Source organism: Mytilus galloprovincialis, chromosome 7 (assembly GCF_965363235.1).
Source record: "Mytilus galloprovincialis chromosome 7, xbMytGall1.hap1.1, whole genome shotgun sequence".
In the NCBI taxonomy this organism is placed as follows: domain Eukaryota; kingdom Metazoa; phylum Mollusca; class Bivalvia; order Mytilida; family Mytilidae; genus Mytilus; species Mytilus galloprovincialis.
This window is the reverse complement of record NC_134844.1, coordinates 81,970,615-81,994,268: the sequence shown is the minus strand read 5'-3', so window position 1 is coordinate 81,994,268 and position 23,654 is coordinate 81,970,615. Positions and strand designations below refer to the sequence as shown.

Genomic DNA, 23,654 nt, shown 5'->3' with positions numbered 1-23,654 from the left:
TATCATATATAAATATGCTACCGGTATTGAGAATCTTACATTATTAATGGTTAATTATTATATTAATAAATTAAATCAATTCATTTGAAAGTTCACCTTTCAAATAAGTTCCCAAATGAACCCCGGAAATTTGTCTCCTGATTTGCTCTTCAACGGTTTGAATATTTTAAATATTGTATATAAGTATAGGTCATTCTTTCTTAAATATTTATATAACTATAGGTACTGAATTTAAGTGAATGTTATATTAAAATGGGTACGTTTTTTTAGGCAAAAATGGCACACCCCTACCAAAAAAATATCGAAGTTACCCCCCCCCCCCCCCCGTGATTTATTTACACTTTGAGTAATAAATGTTTTAAAACGATCATATGTGTTTCAAATATTGTTAGCTGTTTTCCTATTTAACAATTTTTCTGGCATATAGTAATTATTTTATTGTTTTATGTTTACAGTGCACATTCTGGTAGTAAATTGTAAAAGTAGTAAATATCAAATTTCACTCTTTACAAAGAATTGGCAAAATAACAAATTCACTACTTAGTATATAAAATGCTGGTGCAGGCAAAATAGCCATTTCTATCGTAATAGAATATTTTGCCGGCTTAAATTAAGATATTCCAATCAGAGCTGGCAAAATAGACCAAAATAATACGTTTTGGATTCTGTAAATATGTATCCGGGAGTGTGTCAGTCTGTCATAAGGCTTAGGTACGTCTTCGATTTCCGAAAAAGTGGTCAGTTCCTGATGGTCCTTTTGAATTTCCTTACTTGGGAGAATATATTTATTAGGATATCATTTAATAGAATTATGGAGGTCCTTTAATATCATAATTATGGAGCTACATAAATATCAAGGAAATATTTCAAGATATCCTGAAAAGATGAATCATGGAGGTCCTGGCTCTATGGTTTATAGATATCATAAATTCGAATTATTGAGGGTTTTGAAATATTTCAGGCGCTCCTTACATGCGGCCTAAAATGAAAAGGAAACGACTAATTATATGCCTCAGTCATACATGTAGTTTTATGATTCCAAAAAAAAACCAACATCCCTTTAGTGGCAAGTTTTCGGTGCATGATTGAAAAATGAATTTTCTATCAAAAGTCAAATAAGTTGAGCATATGCTACACTATGAAATGAAAATGAAAAACAAAATAAAAGATTGGTACGGAAAAGAAAACAAAACTAAGTGGTCAAGCCTTATAAAAAGTCCGTCGTTTTGTAAACACCAAGATTTATTTTTCTTTCTTGTAATCTGTTAAACAGTTAATAATGTAAGTAACATCCTTTATATATTTCTTGAAATAGGCCGAATTTGTTATAGTCCGAGTTTATTATTGTTTGATAATGTTGTAGGCCGAGTTTGTTATGGGCCGAGTTTATATGGAGTCGAAAAGTACCGATATTGTCCTGTACGACGTAGACAATCGTAACTACTCGGCCATTCTCGCTATGCAGTACAATAACTTATTTCTTCGTGCAACCAGAAAGGCCGAGTTGTTCCGATTGCGACGTAGACTGGGTACCTGTCCTTATAATGGTTGTCTCACATACGCGTATTTTGCAAGGGTTAGAATCAGCACAAGATACGACAATATTAGCGTGCTTTGAAAGCTTAAATTTGCTCCCCATATTTATATACACCACAAACAGAGTAATATAAATCCAAGGTAAGTTTCACAAATTAAAATATCAAAATTAGATATATAAGAAACTCTGCTAGGATCTCCTGTAGTTGTCCACAATACTGACCAGTAGCCTATAAAATTTTTGTACCAGTATAATTTGTAACTTTTTATAATAAAAAACAGCAAATACTGGTACATTACTGATATACCAGTATTGTAGTTGTATTGTTGACTAGACTATATTGAATATCAAAGGGAGATTAAATGAACTCAAAAAGATTATAGAGGATAATTGTGAAATCAACAACCAGTCATTACTATAGTATACCTGCACGAATAAACAAAGGATCTTCTTCTTCTTTAGGTATCTAGCGATCCTTCAATTATTGAAAATTATGCACCAGGCATTGACTATAAAATTTATAATTTACACTAATTTAGCAACAAAAATTAAAAAAACCAACATAACGTAAGTACATGTACATGTATGGGGTGAATATCGACAATTAAATATAAACTATACAATTAGAGCTAGATAAAACTACCTGTACAGATTTATGGAGAATAACTTCAAGTTCATAGTACAAAGAAAAGAAAATTAATAGATATTCCAAATAATCAAAGCTGGTATATACATTTAGACTAGATCCATATTAACCCTTTCAACGCTACACAAAAAAATAGAAAAATGGCTGCTGCTGCTGCATTTTTTTTGTGTTCATTCATTAGAACAGTATATTCCTTTTCAGACTGCTGTATCTTTTTTATTATAAGAGATACAGAAAAAGTTATTGCATGAAAAGTGCTCAGGAGAGTATGAACTGTAATGTTAGGCAGTTATTTCAGTAAAATTTTATCAGGTTACCTGCATTTTCAGGTAATTAACAGGTAAAAGGTGTAATTTGTTACATTTGTGTTGAATTTTGAATAAAAACTACTTTTCGTCTTCATCTATTTTGTTTTTTTATCTGTCATATAATAAAGAAGACATCAATTGCTCGATTCCGTAGCGTATTGCATCATACACAACATATTATGTAATCATGGCACAAATCAGTGGCTCCGTCCTCAAAATTTTCAGTCAACCTCCGTTTTCCCCCCTTTTTCTACGTCTCGTAATGATCGATCAAATCATATTTCCCACACGAATTGAATGTAATAAACACATTGAGATAACAAGAAACCTTTTAACTAATCCTTGTCATCAGTTTCGCCATAAAAATGCTGAAATATTTCCATATTTACAGCTTCGTTTCCGATTTCCGCCATTTGCATTTGTCAAAATATTTGTTTTTATTTTCCTTCAATTTTCCTTCTACTTCATGATTTTACAATAAAAATTGCCGGGATTTCAAGCGCAAATGAGACCTTGCATATCCTCGATTCATACAAGGAAAAATTAGAGAGGACCCGAATGAAAACCGAATGGTTTAAGAGTCCTTATGAAAAATCCGTTGTCATCGTGGCATATGCCGCGAACAGCAGTGGCGGACGGCGTATGTCATCGCGGCATATGCCGTGTATAGCTTTGAAAGGGTTAATCATGTTAATATAAAATAACAAAAAAGCATTACAAATAGTATCAACAGATCAAATTAACAATAAAGTAAGGTTTGAGAGTACTCGCAGTTACTGACCGCTAGTTAAAAGCCAAAACAATCAATAATAAAAAATCACGCATCAGAGACTTAAATCAACTAAAACACATCCAAGGGATTTACATGTATAGTATTTTAACGTCATGAACAGTCAGAGAAGACATAACTTGTGCAATGCCAGAGATAAATGTATCAACAGGTAGAAGGATAGTGAGGAGTGACTTCTTCAGAGATAAGAATTAACGTGTGTGTGTCTCTATACATCCTGCCTCAAAGGAAAAACAATTTAGTTATGTTTTAATTTGCTAATGACAAAATTGATATTAGTGCCAATGTAAACTATTTTCAGAGATCTAATTACAATTTTGGTACGATAACCCTTATAAGTTTGTTTAAAGGTTCAATGAGTTTAAATGGATCACATAGTGATTTCCACGCTTTAAGTATAATATTACCGTAAAATTTAGGATGTGAAATACCATTTTTAATAAGTTTTCTACAGGTACAGCCAAATTTACTAATCAAATATTTGTATCTATGAAAGAATTTAGTAAAAGTTTTAAGTAATTTGTGGTATCGAAATCCCTGAGACAATAATTTTCCAGTGATGCATTGATTACGTTCGTTAAAATCTATGACATCAGAACATACACAGGCATACCGAATGACGTAAATTGTAGTTTGTAGTTTCCCTTTAAAAATTGAAATGTCTAAATCTAGAAAAGGCAACTGCTGCTGTTTATGTTAGATTTAGTTAAAGTAAAGCAGCTGTATATTGTTTAATGTGTGAAAGCAAAAACAGTCCTTTAATATCATACTAATTCTTAAAATCATGCTTGTAAATGTTTTACATATATGTATAAAAAGTTGTCAAACAATTCATTCTCTCATCATGAAATATCATAACCATGATTTCCTTCAAGTTTTCCTATGTTTTTTTACGTGTATAAAATGTATAAACAGTGAGCGACTGGATTGCATGTGAAACAATTGTGTGTGTTTACAAAACTCCAGGAGAATCGGCTATTTATAAATAAAAGTTACCTGTGTACCAATACATGTATGCATGATTGGTGACAAGGCAAAATTTAATTGTTAAAATAGAGAGTAAAAATCAGATACTCTACAGGATTGAAAGACATTACTAGGTTCGGATTGTCCCAACCAATCAACAAACTTTAATTATTCACGTCTCAGTAACATATTCCAATCAGGTAGTAGGAAGCATTCAGCCCTCAGACTGTCCATCGTTTAATTCTTAATAACATCTCCTCGGAGATGTCAATAACACTTCTGCATGATGCCTTATTGAATATTATTCATATTTAAATAACTATTATTGAATGACAAAAGCATTGACGTGCTACAGGATCATGGTGACAGGGTTCAATACTAAGGCCATTGTTATTTAACTATTTATAAATCATTATGATATTTTCTTTTTGTTGAAAATTTTATATAATTATTGAAAGATGACAATAAGTTTGTCTTTCTGTAATCCAGATTTTGATTTATTAATATTAACTTTGGAATCTGAGTAATAATTCTTATTGAGTGGTCCCGGGTGAATAAAATGCAAGCAAATCCATGCTGTGAAGCTACTGGATATTTTATTAATTGCAATTTCAGAGTTTTGTTGTTACATGTACACATGTACTTGTTTGATAAAAAAGGTGTCAACAGTATATGTGGCAGTATGATGTCATATTTCAAGTACAAATAATTTTGTAGGGACATGAAAATAATATAACCATGATAACTGAAAAGACAAATAAGTGGAAGATTTTTATTATTAAATGACTTTATTCTTACTTTACTTTTTATATTTTTTAGCACATCATTTATATTTCTTGCTTTATAACATTTCAAAAATATAATTTTGGCATAGTTTGTTATCATGGTTATGGGCCGAGATATCAGGGAGTCATTTTGTAGTGGTACTAACCTGTAGCCGCAGGCCATTCATTAGAAGGCGGTACCCGGTACTTTTACCCTCCTATGCTATTTACAAGTACCGCCTAAATGTAGGAATTTTTATATAAGATATTCATGGAATAATTAGAAAAGTACCACCTAGAAACGTGGAAAGTACCAGTCAACATGAAAGATAATGAAACCCCTGTGTAGGATTCTAATTGATATGATGGATATTGTTCCTGTGCTTTTGTAATTTCAATTTCAATGAGTAAAATAAAGTTAATTATGTTCCTGGATATTTATGAGACCATCAAGATACAAAAGAATATATATATGTCTGTTATTTTAAATAATAAAAGATAAAAGTAATAACTGAGTTACTAGAACTTTGACAATGGCAAACTAAAAGTACATTTTAGCTGACCTAGATTTTGTTGCAAAAAATTAGAGAACGATGAAATGAATAAGAAAACTAGAGTAGACCAATTAAATTCCAAGTTCAATAGTTGAAATGATTTTTGGCAAGTACAATGCTACCATCATACAGTAACTAGGACCATTACTTCTTCCAAACGGGGCAATATTTACGAGAACCTTTATTTACAATGTACATGTATATACTGGTACTGTTGTCTTGTTAATGGCAAAAAATTTTGCAGTCATATACATGTATTAGTACGTATCTATCATGTTGTCATCAGCATTAACCGAAGACAGTTGGTTTCTGTTTTCCGGCCCATAAGTAAAAAGAAATATATGAAATTTAAACACTATGTTTGAAACCACAAAAGGAAGGTTAGGATTAATTTTGGGGATGAAAGTCCCAACAGTTATGGGATAATTGTATCTGTACATGTACTGATGATGTAGTATTGTATCTGTACAAATGTACGTGTACTGATGATGCAGTATTGTAAAATGTACATGTACTCACTACTGATGATGCAGTATTGTATCTGTACATGTTCTGATGATGTAGAATTGTATCTGTACATGTACTGATGATTTAGTATAGTATCTGTACATGTTCGGATGATGTCCTATTGTAATGATTGTATCTGCACATGTACTGATGATGTAGTTACATTGTATCTGTATGTGTAGTACTGATGATGTAGTATATATTGTATCTGTAGGTGTTTGTCTTTTTCATATAATATAACCAACATGGTAGTTGAAAATAAATGTAACATCATGTTTTAATGGTGAGTCAAACAAATATCTCTTGCTTACCACAGCGCTATCACAAAATCCTGGGGAGAGCACTGTAACATAAATGTTCTGATGCTTGAAGATATTGCTTTGATATTTGGTATATATATATTGTTTTATCATTACAACAGTCTTCACAATGAACTTAAATCTACAAGCCCGGAGCTCAATTTTTGAAAATATTGAGTTAGATTCTGTTGGCCTGTAGATATGAGTTTTACAGGCCCGAGAGCAATTTTACAAGCCTGGGCTGCCAAGGCTGCCACTCAGCTTGAAGACTGTTACAAGTTACAGATCAAGTTGCAATTTTGTTCCGGCCTGATGTCGTGAAGAGTTATGGTCCTCGCTTGGACTTAGAAAATTCTCTCTAAGTATCAGTTTTCCATAATTTTTCTCATCATGCTTGAAAGTATTGATAATTGGTATATAATTTGTTTTATAATGACAAGTTTGAGACCAAGTTCGAATTTTGTTCCGATCTGATGATTTTGTGCAGAGTAATGGGGCTTCGACTTAGAAAATACACTTGAATAGTCAGTTTCCACACTTTTTTTTCGTCATGCTTGAAGACATTGATTTGATATTTGTTATAAAGTTTTACAATGACTTATTATAGGTCAAGTTAGCATTTTGTTCCAGTTCAATTAATTTTAACCTGGTAGGGAACTATGTATTGGCTTGCAATACTCTTGGAATGCTTGTTATGAATACAAATGTATATATTAATTATGATGTTTTCTTTTTTCAGGAATCTTATACGCAATAGAAACTTTTCCAGGCCAACATGAAGTAAGTGACGTTAACTGTTCATATTGTCAACATGGTCATGATGGTTTAAAATCGTTTTGTCTTGATTGATTTTAAGACAACAAATTATTTAATGACTCACCTTATCACCACATTGTACCTTGAAAGTTTTAGTCCATTATGCCTCAGACACACGCATCAAAATGTCATCAGACACATGTCTTCACAATGCATATTTCATCAGGCAAGTGTTTGTCACAAAGTCATTAATGGGGAGGACAATTTTTTTGTGCCACCACCAAAGCGTAGGGGGCATTAAGGGTTACCCTTGTCTGTCCATTGGTTCTTAATATCTGAGACTACCGGGTAGTTCTACAATGATGGACGATCAACTTTATATATGACTGCAAAAAATTTTGCAGCTGTATATTGGTATCGCATCATAGTCTTGGTCATCATCCAAAAACACTTGGTTTCCAGACAATAACTTTAGTATAAGTGAATATATAGAAATCTATGAAATTTATGCTCAAAAGGAAGGTTGGGATTGATTTTTATACGACCACAAAAATTAAAAAAAAATTGGTCCTATATTGGTATCACGTTGTCGTCATTGTTGTCTTTGTCAATGTCAGCGTCATCCATAAACAGACGGTTTCCGGATAATAACTTTAGAATAAGTAAACAGAAATCAATAAAATTTTAATACAGGGTTTATAACCAATAAGGGAAGGTTGGGATTGATTTTTGGAGTTATGGTCCTAACAGTTTAGGAATTATGGGCCAAACAGAGGCCAAAAAAGGCATATTTGTAGTTTCCAGACAATAACTTGTGTTTCAGTGTATGAATCTCTCTGAAATTATACCACAAGTTCCCAAACCACAAAGTGATGGTTAGGATTGGCATGGGGGGGGAGGGGTTATGGCTCAAACCGTTTAGGAGTTAGGGACAAAGGGGGGAAAACAAAGGTTTCTTGGTTATGAACAATTAAGACAATTTTAAAGCAATGTAAGGGAGGTAATCTTAATGTAATCCAAGCTAATATGTTGGATTACCTCCCTTACACTGCTTTAAAATTATGTATAAAGAAATATTGTATTTTCTTTAGGTGATTAGCTCAACTTCTGTCATTTTACTTTAAGAAGTTACTATTAAATGTATGCTGATTAAGGAATATCAATTTATGCTGATTAAGAAATATCAATTTTCTATTATAAGACTTTTATGATGTATTTAAATGGGTATATATATGGTTGCATCTCCAATGGAAATTTGAATTGAATTTATGACCATATCTTGAGGAAAAGAATTTATTTTTGGAAAAAGGGTGGGGGAGGTGAAAAAAAATTGGAAAGGGGGAGTAAAATAGAAATTGTGGGTGGGGCAATTTTTTCTCATTTCAGAAGTTAAAAAGAAAATTTATTCATATATATATTATAAAATTGAGAATGGAAATGGGGAATGTGTCGTAGAGACAACAATTGACCATAGAGCAGACAACAGCCTAAGGCCACCAATGGGTCTTCAATGCATCGAGAAACTCCCACACCCTTAGGAGTCCTTCAGCTGGCCCCTAGACAAATATGAATACTAGTTAGTTCAGTGATAATATATTTTATTATTTATATCACAAAAGCAAGAAATTGAATTCAAATCATATAACCAATTCTAAGTTCTTTGACTACAGTTATTCTGTGTCAGAACCTATTATGTGTCAAATATTTAATAACAATCCAAATTCAGACCTGTATCAAGCGCGAATATTTTGTCCATTTTTGCCCCAACTGTTAAGGGTTGGACCTCTGCGGTCGTAACCACCTGCACTCCATGAAGCAATTTATTTGAAAGAGTTATAACCCTTGGAAATATGAAATAAGTGCAACGCAGGGGACATTAGAACTCATTTAATTTGAAAGGGGTTGGATTATTTGCCCCTAATAACATCACTGTAGATCTAATTTGTTATTTTTGCTAGAAACATTATAATGCATCACGATCACTGTAAATATACTGTATATCTAATTTGTTCTTTGAGCTAAGGACATGATGATACAACACTGTAAATCTAATTTGTTCTTTGTGCTAAGGACATTATGATACAACACTGGATATCTAATTTGTTCTTTGAGCTAATTATATATACATGTATAAGGACATTATGATGCAACACTGTAAATCTAGTGTGTTCTTTGTGCTAAGGACATTATGATACAACATTGGAGATCTAATTCGTTCTTTGTGCTAAGGACATTATGATACAACACTTGAGATTTAATGTGTTCTTTGTGCTAAGGACATTATGATACAACACTGGAGATTTAATGTGTTCTTTGTGCTAAGGACATTATGATACAACACTGGAGATCTAATTCGTTCTTTGTGCTAAGGACATTATGATAAAACACTGGAGATCTAATGTGTTCTTTGTGCTAAGGACATTATGATACAACGCTGGAGATCTAATGTGTTCTTTGTGCTAAGGACATTATGATACAACACTTGAGATTTAATGTGTTCTTTGTGCTAAGGACATTATGATACAACACTGGAGATTTAATGTGTTCTTTGTGCTAAGGACATTATGATACAGCACTGTAAATCTAATGTGTTCTTTGTGCTAAGGACATTATGATACAACACTGGAGATCTAATGTGTTCTTTGTGCTAAGGACATTATGATACAACACTGTAAATCTAATGTGTTCTTTGTGCTAAGGACATTATGATACAACACTGGAGATCTAATGTGTTCTTTGTGCTATGGACATTATGATACACCACTGGAGATCTAATTTTTAGCTCACCTGGCCTAAAAGGCCAAGTGAGCTTTTCTCATCACTTGGCGTCCGGCGTCGTCCGTTGTACGTCGTCCGTCGTCGTCGTTAACTTTTACAAAAATCTTCTCCTCTGAAACTACTGGGCCAAATTAAACCAAACTTGGCCACAATCATCATTGGGGAATCTAGTTTAAAAAATGTGTCAGGTGACCCGGCCAACCATCCAAGATGGCCACCATGGCTAAAAATAGAACATAGGGGTAAAATGCAGTTTTTGGCTTATAACTCAAAAACCAAAGCATTTAGAGCAAATCTGACAGTGGTAGAATTGTTAAACAGGTGAAGATCTATCTGCCCTGAAATTTTCAGATGAATCGGACAACCCGTTGTTGGGTTGCTGGCCCTGAATTAGTAATTTTAAGGAAATTTTGCTCTTTTTGGTTATTATCTTGAATATAATTATAGATAGAGATAAACTATAAACAGCAATAATGTTCAGCAAAGTAAGATTTACAAATAAGTCAACATGACTGAAATGGTCAGTTGACCCCTTTTGGAGTTATTGCCCTTTATAGTTAATTTTTAACCATTTTTCGTAAATCTTAGTAATCTTTTACAAAAATCTTCTCCTCTGAAACTACTTGGCCAAATTAATCCAAACTTGGTCACAATCATCTTTTGGGTTAGTAGTTTGAAAAATGTGTCCAGTGACCCGGCCATCCAACCAAGATGGCCGCCATGGCTAAAAATAGAACATGGGGTAAAATGCAGTTTTTGGCTTATAACTCAAAACCCAAAGCATTTAGAGCAAATCTGACATAGGGTAAAATTGTTTATTAGGTCAGCATTTATCTGCCCTGGAATTTTTAGATGAATCGGACAACCCGTTGTTGGGTTGCTGACCCTGAATTGTTAGTTTTAAGGAAATTTTGCTGTTTTTGGTCATTACCTTGAATATTATTATTGATAGAGATAAACTGTAAACAACAATAATGTTCAGAAAAGTAAGATTTACAAATAGTCAACATGACTGAAATGGTCAATTGACCCCCTTAGGAGTAATTATTCTTTATAGTCAATTTTTAACAATTTTCATAAAATTTGTAAATTTTTACTAACATTTTCCACTGAAACTAATGGGCCAAGTTCATTATAGATAGAGATAATTTTAAGCAGCAAGAATGTTCAGTAAAGTAAGATGTACAAACACATCACCATCACCAAAACATAATTTTGTTATGAATCCATCTGCTTCCTTTAATATTCACATAGACCAAGGTGAGCGACACAGGCTCTTTAGAGCCTCTAGTTCTTTGTGCTTAGGGCATTATGATACAACACTGTAAATCTAATGTGTTCTTTGTGCTAAGGACATTATGATACACCACTGGAGATCTAATTTGTTCTTTGTGCTAAGGGCATTATGATACAACACTGTAAATCTTATGTGTTTTTTGTGCTAAGGACATTATGATACACCACTGGAGATCTAATTTGTTCTTTGTGCTACGAATACAAATACTTTATTTCTCATAAAACTACAATTACATAGTTATAGAGAACATAAATAAATATAACTACTATAAGGTACAATTTTTACAAGCATCTGTGAACAATACAATGAAATTAACTTGGAGGACTGACTTTAACATTTATAACTTTGATAAATTTACATAGTTTTTCTAATATTACAATATTACATGAATTAAACAGTTCATCAAATTTATAGATATAAGGGTTTGTGCTAAGCATGCTAAGGACATTATGATACAACACTGTAAATCTAATGTGTCCTTTGTGCTAAGGACATTGTATGATATAAACACTGTAGATCAGCTGTGGATTCATTTATTTTAATGGTTACCAATTGATGAAAACTTGTATTTTGGTGTACATATTTAATTTCATAGTCTTGCCAATTCTGCATATATACAACCTTATGGAAAGGGAGTAGGTCCAGTAAGACCCCTTTTTGGACCCTAAATATAGCATTGTTACAAATTTGTCAACATGTTATTACATGATGTAAACTTTTAGCTACTTATTTGAAAGTAGAATATTTCTGTTCCATGAATATGGGCTGTTTTTTACAGTACAATGCACATGCATTAGGTAATAGCATCATTAATTCGTGCAATATTACTGAAATCCTCACAATTTCAGCATTTATGCTAATTTTACAACGATTTTTGTCTAAAATGGAAGTGGCCGCATTTGTGTTTAGTCTTAATATATGTTGTATTTGATGTTATAACATTACATATATAAAGCTTAAGACTAAACAAGAATGTGGCTACTTCCATTTTTGTCAAAAACCATCCGAAAATTGATGTTTTGTGGCATATTTAAAAGATTTTTCATATACAAGATTGAATTTGAGCGTCTTTATTAAATGACCAAATTAGTTCTTATCTTTTACATAAACTGATTGAATCAACTGAAGAAGACACTCGAGTGTTTAAAAAAGGTCAAAAATCTTTCATTAGATGTACTTCGAAAATAAGACCAAATATAGCTGTAATACTGGACCTTCTTTTTTGTAATTCGTTGAAAATTTAAATTTGTGGTTCACCTAGCGCCTGTACCCATGAAATCAATGTAAACATAAATCCAACGAATGATAATGAATCCTCAGTAATGTGTTCTTTGTGCTTTGGACATTATGGTACATCACCGTAGATCGAATTTGTTTTTTGTGCTTTGGACATTATGGTACATCACTGTAGATCTAATTTGTTTTTTGTGCTTTGGACATTATGGTACATCACTGTAGATCTAATTTGTTCTTTGTGCTTTGGACATTATGGTACATCACTGTAGATCTAATTTGTTTTTTGTGCTTTGGACATTATGGTACATCACTGTAGATCTAATTTGTTCTTTGTGCTAAAAAGCATGCGGATATTTATTACATTTATTTTTTATTTTCTTTCAGGTATTATTGTGATTATTGTGACACTTATTTAACACATGACTCAGTAAGTATGTAGTGTTCAGTATTACTATAGTCTAGAAATATTTTTTTTTCACTTAGATTTGCAAACAATTTAAAAAAAAAGTACAAAATAAGAGAATCAGAAACCTATTAAGTGTCAAATATTTAATTACAATCCAAATTCAGACCTTGTCAAGTGTGAATATTTTGTCCTTTTTTGCCCCAACTGTACAGGGTTGGACCTCTGCGGTCGTATCCAGCTGCACTTGGCAAAGCAATTTATTATACATTGTGACTTTGATAGAGAGTTGTCCCATTGGCACTCATATATATATTAGATATATAAAAAAGAAAATGTGATATATCTATATATATTAGATATATATATAGATATATCACATTTTCTTTTTTATTTTAATGGATTTTAATGGAGATATGACAAAAAATGTCTGGCTTGCTCAAATATTTTTGGAAGCCATGCTTCAATAATGATGAAATGAAAATCTATTTGCATTCCTAATTTTTGGTCCTGTTTGAATTCTTGGGGTTCTTTGATATGCTGAATCTGAACATGTACTTAGATTTTTGGTTATGGGCCCAGTTCTCAAGTTGGTCCAAATCGGGGTTCAAATTAAATTAAACTTTGTTTGATTTCAACAAAAATTGAATATGTGGGGTTTTCGATATGCTGAATCTAATCATGTATTTAGATTTTTATACGACCGCAAAAATTGAAAAATTTTTGGTCGTATATTCAATGGTATGACGTTGGCGTCAGCGTCGTTGGCGTCAGAAGACATTTGGTTTTTCGCACTATAACTTTAGTATAAGAGAATAGAAATCTATGAAATTTTTACACAAGGTTTATGACCGTAAAAGGAAGTTTGGGATTGATTTTGGGAGTTTTGGTCCCAACAGTTTAGGAATTAGGGGTCAAAAAGGGCCAAAATAAGCATTTTTCTTGGTTTTTCGTAAGTAACTTTTGTATAAGTCAACAGAAATCTATAAAATTTTAATATAAGGTTTATGACCACAAAAGGAAGGTTGGGATTGATTTTGGGAATTTTGGTCCCGACAGTTTAGGAATTAGGGTCCAAAAGGGTCCAAAATTAAACTTTTTTTGTTTGATTTCATCAAAAAATGAATTATTGGGGTTCTTTGATATGCCAAATCTAACTGTTATTTAGATTCTTAATTTTTATACGACCGCAAAATTTGAAAAATTTTTCGTCGTATATTGCTATCACGTTGGCGTCGGCGTCGTCGTCGTCCGGCGTCCGAATACTTTTAGTTTTCGCACTCTAACTTTAGTAAAAGTGAATGGAAATCTATGAAATTTTAACACAAGGTTTATGACCACAAAAGGAAGGTTGGTATTGATTTTGGGAGTTTTGGTCCCAACATTTTAGGAATTAGGGGCCAAAAAGGGCCCAAATAAGCATTTTCTTGGTTTTCGCACTATAACTTTAGTTTAAGTTAATAGAAATCTATGAAATTTTGACACAAGGTTTATGACCACAAAAGAACGGTTGGGATTGATTTTGGGAGTTTAGGTTTCAACAGTTTAGGAATTAGGGGCCAAAAAAGGGCCCAAATAAGCATTATTTTTGGTTTTCGCACAATAACTTTAGTTTAAGTAAATAGAAATCAATGAAATTTAAACACAATGTTAATGACTACAAAAGGAAGGTTGGTATTGATTTTGGGAGTTTAGGTCCCAACAGTTTAGGAATTAGGGGCCAAAAAGGGACCCAAATAAGCATTTTTCTTGGTTTTCGCACCATAATGTTAGTATAAGTAAATAGAAATCTATGAAATTTAAACACAAGGTTTATGACCATAAAAGGAAGGTTGGTATTGATTTTGGGAGTTTTGGTCCCAACAGAATAAGGGGCCCAAAGGGTCCAAAATTAAACTTTGTTTGATTTCATCAAAATTGAATAATTGGGGTTCTTTGATATGCCGAATCTAACTGTCATGACTGTGTATGTAGATTCTTAACTTTTGGTCCCGTTTTCAAATTGGTCTACATTAAGGTCCAAAGGGTCCAAAATTAAACTTAGTTTGATTTTGACAAAAAATGAATCAGTTAGGTTCTTTGATATGCTGAATCTAAAAATGTACTTAGATTCTTGATTATTGGCCCAGTTTTCAAGTTGGTCCAAATCGGGGTCCAAAATTAAACTTTGTTTGATTTCATCAAAAATTGAATAAATGGGGTTCTTTGATATACCAAATCTAACTGTGTATGTAGATTCTTCATTTTTGGTCCTGTTTTTAAATTGGTCTACACTAAAGTTCCAAAGGGTCCAAAATTAAACTTAGTCTGATTTCAACAAAAATTGAAATCTTGGGGTTCTTTGATATGCTGAATCCAAAAATGTACTTAGATTTTTTATTATGGGCCCAGTTTTCAAGTTGGTCCAAATCAGGATCTAAAATTATTATATTAAGTGTTGTGCAATAGCAAGTCTTTTCAATTGCACAGTATTGCGCAATGGCAAGAAATATCTAATTGCACAATATTGTGAAATAGCAATTTTTTTTTTAATTAGAGTTGTCTTTCTTTGTCCAGAATAGTAAGCAAGAAATATCTAATTGCAAAATATTGTGCAATAGCAAGATTTTTTTTTAATTGGAGTTATCTTTCTTTGTCCAGAATCAACTTAAATCTTTGTTATATACAATATACAATGTATATTCACTTTTTACTACCAACTGATAAATTATAATAAATAACATTCAGTGATAACAAGCAGTTTTTTTTACATCTTAATATTTTATGATGTATTTAAATGAGTAGTTATTGTTGCAAACTCCATTAGAAATTTTAATTGAGATTAGTTTTGGAATAAGGGAAAGGGGGATGTGATTAAAAAAATTGGGTTCAATTTTTCTCATTTGAAATTTCATAAATAAAAAAGAAAATTTCTTCAAACATTTTTATGCCCCACCTACGATAGTAGAGGGGCATTATGTTTTCTGGTCTGTGCGTCCGTCCGTCCGTCCGTCTGTCCGTTCGTTCGTCCGTCCGTCTGTCCCGCTTCAGGTTAAAGTTTTTGGTCAAGGTAGTTTTTGATGAAGTTTAAGTCCAATCGACTTCAAACTTAGTACACATGTCCCCTATGATATGATCTTTCTAATTTTAATGCCAAATTAGAGTTTTTACCCCAATTTCACGGTCCACTGAACATGGAAAATGATAGTGCGAGTGGGGCATTCGTGTACTGAGGACACATTCTTGTTTTGAGAGGATTAATATTCAACAGCATAGTGAATTGCTCTAAGAGAAAACAAAAATTTTAAGTTCATTAGAACACATTCATTCTGTGTCAGAAACCTATGCTGTGTCAACTATTTAATCACAATCCAAATTTAGAGCTGAATCCAGCTTGAATGTTGTGTCCATACTTGCCCCAACCGTTCAGGGTTCAACCTCTGCGGTCGTATAAAGCTACGCCCTGCGGAGCATCTGGTTGGTACTGTTTTCTAATTGGTCTACATTAAGGTTCAAAGGGTCCAAAATAAAACTTAGTTTGATTTTAACAAAAATTGAATTCATGGGGTTCTTTGATATGCTGAATCTAAACATGCACCTAGATTTTTGATTATGGGCCCAGTTTTCAAATTGGTCCAAATCGGGTTCCAAAATTAAACTTTGTTTGATTTCAACAAAAATTAGATATATGGGGTTTTTCAATATGGTGAATCTAACCATGTATTTAGATTTTTAATATTTTGGACCGGCTATCAAATTGGTCCACATTGAGGTCTAAAGGGTCTAAAATTGAACATTATTTGATTTCATCAAAAATTGAATGCTTGGGGTTCTATGATATGCTGAATCTAACCATGTATTTAGATTTTGGATATTGGACCATAATAGGTAAATGTCCAATTTAAAATTTTGGAGTTTTTAAGTTTAATTTCTTAGACCACATTCATTCTGTGTCAGAAACCTATGTTGTGTCAACTGTTATATCACAATCCAAATTCAGAGCTGTATCAAGCTTAAATGTTGTGTCCATACTTGCCCAAACTGTTCAGGGTTCCACCTCTGCGGTCGTATAAAGCTGTGCCCTGTGAAGCATCTGGTTGATATTTAGGCCCAGTTCTCAAATTGGTCCTTATTTAGGTCTAAAGGGTCCAAAATTGAACTTTATTTGATTTCATCAAAAATTGAATTCTTGGGGTTCTTTGATCATTGTTGATATGCTGAACATTTTCTGAATCAAACGATGTATTTAGATTTTGGATATTGGACCATAAAAGGTAAATGTCCAATTTAAAAATTTTAAGTTCTTAGACCACATTCATTCTGTGTCAGAAACCTTTGATGCTGTGTCAACTAATTCAGAGCTGTATCAAGCTTGAATGTTGTGTCCATACTTGCCCCAACTGTTCAAGGTTCGACATCTGCGGTCGTATCAAGCTGCACCCTGCGGAGCATTTAAAAAAAAAAATTAGAGTTATCTTCCTTTGTCCATGATTGTAGTTGAATCAACTACAATCAATGCTTTTTATACGACCGCAAAAAAATGTGTCGTATAATGCTATCATGTTGTCGTCTGCTTCGTCGTCGTCCGAAGACGCCTTTAGTTTCCGGACAATAACTTTAGTTTTAGTGAATGGATCTCTATAAATTTTTATCCAACTGAAAAATAAAAAATTTTGTGGTCGTATATTGGTATCACATCGTCGTCAGCGTCATCCGAAAACGGATTGTTTCCGGATAATAACTTTTAAATAAGTAAAGAAATCACTAAAATTTTAACACAATGTTTATAACCACAAAAGGAAGTTTGGGATTGATTTTGGGGGTTATGGTCCCAAAGGTTTAGGAATTGGGTGTCCTAAGGGGCCAAAAACAGCATTTATCTAGTTTCAGGACAAAAAGTTATGTATTAGTATTTCAATTGTTCTGAAATTATACCACAATGTTTAATACCATAAGTAGAAGGTTGGGATTTATTTTCAGGGGTTATTGGGAAAAGTCTAGGAATTAAGGGCCAAAACAAGCATATTTCTAGTTTTAAGAGAATAACTTGTGTGTGTATGGATCTCTCTGACATTGTACCACAAGTTTCCATATAACACAGGGACGGCTGGGATTCAGTTTGGGGTTAATTTTCAAAAATATGTAGGAATAAGGGGCCAAAAAGAAGCATTTTTCTACTTTATAGACAATAACTTGTGTTTAAGTGTATGGATCTCTATAACTTTTTACAAGAAGGTTGAATGTTGTGTCCATACTTGACCCAATTGTTCAGGCTTCGACATCTGCGGTTGTTTAAAGCTGCGCCCTTCGGAGCACCTGGTTAAAATTTTCTATGAAAATTTGAGTTATCTTTTTTTGTCCAGAATAGTACTGTAATTGAATCAACTAAAACCAATGCTTTGTACAATGCAATATTCAATTTGACTACCAACTGATAAATTAAAGCAATCTTTACCATTCAGTGCTTACAAGCTCTTTGATTACCATTTGAGGGTTATGCCCCTTTACAAATGTAAAAATTGCTTGATTTTTTCGTTTCTGTTCTCTTAACTTAAGTTTGTCTCAATTATTTGTTTTAAATTTTAGCCTTCAGTAAGAAAGACACACTGCAATGGAAGAAAACACAAAGAAAATGTACGAGTATATTATCAAAAATGGTTAGAAGAACAAGTACAGAAATTAGTGGATGATACAAGTAAGTTGGAAGTAGAGATATTAAAAAGTTGTATATCATATTTGTTTTTCATGCATTGTTTTGTCCATATAAATCAAGCTGTTATATTTGTTGAATTGTTTATTATTTTTCATTAAATTGTGGTGTTTAATAGCTTTCTATGCAGTATGGATTTGACTCATCGTTGAAGGCTGTATGTTGACCTGTCAATCTCTGAAATCCTGCATTGAAAAAAAAAAACTAAGGTCATCATGCATACAAACTTTTTTACAGCTGAGTTTAAGTATTATTGGGACATTTCTTTATATTTTAAATGAAAAATATGCTCACATTCTCTGGAAGTTAACCAATCAAATGTTCACTTCTTTTTTTCAACTGTGTACAAGCTTTAGTAAAGAAGTGGTGCTTTGAAACACCATATATATTTATGACTCAGAAATATTTTACTGCAATGAAATGTAGGATTAATTTCCGACAACTGTCAAATTCAAGGGAATTTAATCCTATATTTTTTCAACCCTTTTTCATTTGCAATTTATAATTTTGGTGGTATTACACCTAAAAAATAAATAAATGTAACTTGATGTAACTTGTTTTCTATTTTAGCGGCTGCATTCAAGGCAGGAAAGATAGCCTCTAATCCATTCCAAGCAGGCACACCTGGCCCAGGAGGGGTTATGATTCCTCCACCTTCAAATATGCAAGGTAAGAAAAAAAAGGAAAAAATCATTATTCAAAGACAACCTGCTCGGCAAAATAACAGTCATGGCCTATTGACTTTGAAACTTTTGCTTAGTTTTCTTGTATTAGCTTGTGATAAGGTCGGTTTATCATGTTTATTTGGAACCGCTAATGGAAGGTCAAATGCTATTTGGTATACAGTTGTATTAGCATTGGCACATCTCATATCCATGGAGATTATTTGGCCTGGTCCCCCTCAGTTACTGTTTATTAACTTTTAAATTTTGCTTTCTTAACATGTATGTTTAGTTTTTTTTTTAACTCCTTATGCAGTTGAATTAGCATTGGCACATCTTCATGGAAATTGTTCAGCCATATATGCCTTCAGTCATGGTTCATTGACTTTGAATATTTGCAAAACTTACATGTTAAAGTGTTCCAATTTTAATTTCAACATTTGCATTATCAAAATAACAAAAAAGACTAGACATATCTCTGTGTTTACAGTTTATTTACAGATATTAATTAATTACTTGATTAGATTATTGTCAGCTTACATAACTAGTACATTGATTAAATGGGCTATTAATTATGATATAAAATTTCTTGGACTATTATCTAGTCCTACATTGTATATAATGATATTGAGGGTTTTACGTTCAAAAGCCAATGACCAACATTGGCAACAAAACATAAAATTGGTTATTCAAGTTATTGTTATAGTAAAATACAACGCTCTTGGTTACTGTGTACTATAATGGAATATATACATTCAGTAAGTTCTTTCAAATGTTATGAATGTATTTAATTCTCATTGTCTTACGTTACACAACACAAAAATGTAACCCTTGATTATAAATAGTGTACTATATAATTTTAACTGATAAACTATTCATACGCTACAAAATTAAATTTAAAACTGCATATTTAACATTAAACGAATCGGGACATAACTTAAGATGTTATTTGTTCTTATCGTACTTTTACATTACAACAATTGTTTATAAGATGTAAATATTATTTTTGTAAAGACTATATTTGCAATTAATTAATAATATTCCTTTTATATCAAAATTCTATATTCAAACTGTTATAATGAATACAATTAATTTTAAAGTACTTTGTAAAGATACTATTATGTAAACAGACATAAAAATGACACTACTACATTGTCAGCCTGACATGCATATAATGACTAAAAATGTATGCAATACATGTATCCCTATCCATATGAGATCATATGACAGAACATGCAATTTAAAAAATATAATTTTTCGTTAAATTGAAACAGAATAGACATCTGATGTTTACAAAGATTTAAGGAAATATAAAGTAGAGTACTTGTGAAACGAACAAATTGTAACAGATGTATAATTTTTTCAACTTTCTGCTTTGTGGCTATGTGGTCAAGTCTTAATCATTGTGGCTATGTGTTCAAGTCTTAATCATTGTGGCTATGTGGTCAAGTCTTAATCTTTGAGGCTATGTGGTCAAGTCTTAATCATTGTGGCTATGTGGTCAAGTCTTAATCATTGTGGCTATGTGGTCAAGTCTTAATCATTGAGGCTATGTGGTCAAGTCTTAATCATTGTGGCTATGTGGTCAAGTCTTAATCATTGAGGCTATGTGGTCAAGTCTTAATCATTGTGGCTATGTGGTCAAGTCTTAATCATTGAACAAAAGTTGATTAGTTTCACTATTCATTGATCTTTTGTAGTTTCTCAGCTTTGGTCTAATAATTCTTTTTGTAATTATCTCAGGTAAAATGTTGTCCATGAACATAATTTTAGCCATGTAAGACTTGGCAATTGTAAGTGTTAAAAATGACAAACAAACAAACAATTGACCTAGAACTCATTAGGAAATCTTTATGATTGTTACTTAATCATATAATGCATGTTTATTCAATGTTTGTTTCTAAATTAAACAATTGGATTTTATTTGTTATGTCTGAAATTGAAATATTTAAAATCTTTTACAGGAAATAAACCTGGAGGTCCACCAGGACCAACACCAGCAGGTCCAGGAGGACCAGGGCCAATGCCACAAATGGGAGGCCCAATGCCTGGTGGCCCTATGCCATTAATGGGACCTCCACATGGTGGACCTATGCCACCAATGATGCAGTGTAAGTTGTTCAACAATTCACTTTTAAGCAAGGATTTACCCAGAGACAATTAAATGCAGACAGGAAAATTGCTTATGCACAGTAGGCTTTTATATATGTCATCTTTAACAAATAATAACTTACACTATGGTGGAGAAAGTAAGTCGATCCCAGAATTGGTTTCTGTTCTCTATGTTTGCCTCAACCAAATGTTATGAAACTTGTACATAATGCTTATAAGAACAAAACACAGATCAAGTTTTGGTGGTGTGACTTTAACCATTCTAGAGTTATGCTCCTTTACAAATGGAAAAATTGCTGAATTTTTTGTTTCCGTTCTCTAACTTAGGTTGGCCTCAAACAAAAAGTATGAAACTTATACACAATGCTCTTTACCACAAAACTTAGATCAAATAAAAATTTGGGTATCGTGAGTTTTATTGTTGTTAAGTTATGTCCCTTTATAACTTTATTTGATATACAAGCGTTGGTATCATCTGTGTCCCATGGACACATTCATGGGACACATTCCACATTTATTTTAAATGCCCCTGCTGTAGTAGAGAGGGAATTAGTTGTACACTTGTCCGTCTGCCAAAGCCGAAGCATGTAAAAATACTCATATCTTCAGATAAGAACGTAGATAGCTAATTTATTCTTAGTGTTAGTCTGAATCTGCTGAGTTTAAGGAAAATTCTAGCACAAAGTGTAACATGAAACAACAGTCTTTATTTCAAGGGATGTAGGGCTGTTGAAAGTTGAACACTTTGTCATGGCCTTTGAAATATTTGTCATGTCCTAATTTAATGATTTCATAGTGTTCAACATCAGGCAACTATTGTTGTGTCTTAACATATCTCTTATTTAATTCCTCACATCTTCTTCTATTTCAGCAATGAGACCTATGGGCCCAGTGATGGGTGGTCCACCAATGGGAATGAGACCTGGTCCATTATTAGCAGGGCCAATGCCACCCAGACCTATGAGAAATTAGTTAAGGACTAAAAAACAATAGAAGTGGATTTTGTTAACTCAGATTTTAAGAAATATGAATAAATGGAGGAATTCATATTCAACAAGTGTAAAAAGAATGCTTTAATTTTGCAGAGCCCAGGGCAGAACTTTTATGTAAATTTTATATTACATGCCTTAGAAATGAAGAGGAACAAGATGGTTCTTTTATTTTATGTGTGCTTCTTAAGAAAGAACTCACTTTAATATAGGTGCCTCTTAAGAACAAACTCACTTCAATATAGGTTTCTATTAAGAACAAACTCACTTCAATATAGGTGCCTCTTAAAAGTGAACTCATTTCAATATAGGTGCCTCTTAAGAGCGAACTCACTTCAATATAGGTTTCTATTAAGAATGAACTCATTTCAATATAGGCGCCTCTTAAGAGCGAACTCACTTCAATATAGGTTTCTATTAAGAATGAACTCATTTCAATATAGGCGCCTCTTAAGAGCGAACTCACTTCAATATAGGTTTCTATTAAGAATGAACTCATTTCAATATAGGTGCCTCTTAAGAGCGAACTCACTTCAATATAGGTTTCTATTAAGAATGAATTCACTTTAAAATAGGTGCCTCTTAAGAACAAACTCACTTCAATATAGGTTTAGGTAATGATTTTTTATATAAGTTGTCATGATTCAGAATAAGTTACAAATTCTTAAAAAAAAATGTATCTTATATATGTAAAGTAAACATTTGTATACTGTGTAAATAGAAATTTGTTTCATCTTTCATTGAAAATTTCAACTTTTATACCAGTTTTTATCTACAAACATGTGCTTTAAATTAATATGATTTTTCAGAGATATTAATATAAAAAAGTTGATACTTAAGTCTTAAATTCTTAATATTGTTAGAAGTTTTCATTTTCAGGGGGAAATTCTCAATATTATGTGGTTTATGCACAGTTTTATGAAATTATGAATGATCAGAATTGTATCACAAAAGATAAACACAAATCTCATGTCATTGTTGTTGAATTACATGTGGTCTTACATTTACACCATATTCAACAAAAGTTTTCAGTAGAGCAGTTCAAATGCATTCACAAATTATATTTTGGAAATATATACATCTGTTCAAACTCATATTTGTATACTTATTGTTGTCAGTTCTACTTCTGTTTATTTCTCTAGTATATTAAACGGATAATAATTCACCAGTGAAAGAGAATAACTCATTTTAGAAGAAATAATTTGTCCCAAAAACAATAATGTTATATGCTTTGATATAAAACAGTTCATATAAAAAAAAAAGAGAGAAAATTTTACTCACAGTTGTGTACAAAAGAGAAAGAAAAGAGTTTCTTTAAATGTTCATAGCATATTTTTATCTTTTCATTCATTCAATAAAAT

At 32.3% G+C, this 23,654-nt stretch overlaps 1 protein-coding gene across 1 annotated transcript; it reads left to right on the top strand.

Moving 5' to 3' along the window:
* Positions 1-1,540: 1,540 nt before the first annotated feature.
* Positions 1,541-22,308, top strand: LOC143083795 (U1 small nuclear ribonucleoprotein C-like). The gene is made up of 7 exons (XM_076260148.1): positions 1,541-1,677; positions 7,111-7,151; positions 12,823-12,865; positions 18,407-18,515; positions 19,101-19,199; positions 21,157-21,303; positions 22,176-22,308. Exons 2-7 carry the CDS (start codon positions 7,147-7,149, stop codon positions 22,274-22,276), a joined length of 504 nt encoding a protein of 167 aa, XP_076116263.1. The 5' UTR covers positions 1,541-1,677; positions 7,111-7,146; the 3' UTR covers positions 22,277-22,308.
* Positions 22,309-23,654: the final 1,346 nt, after the last annotated feature.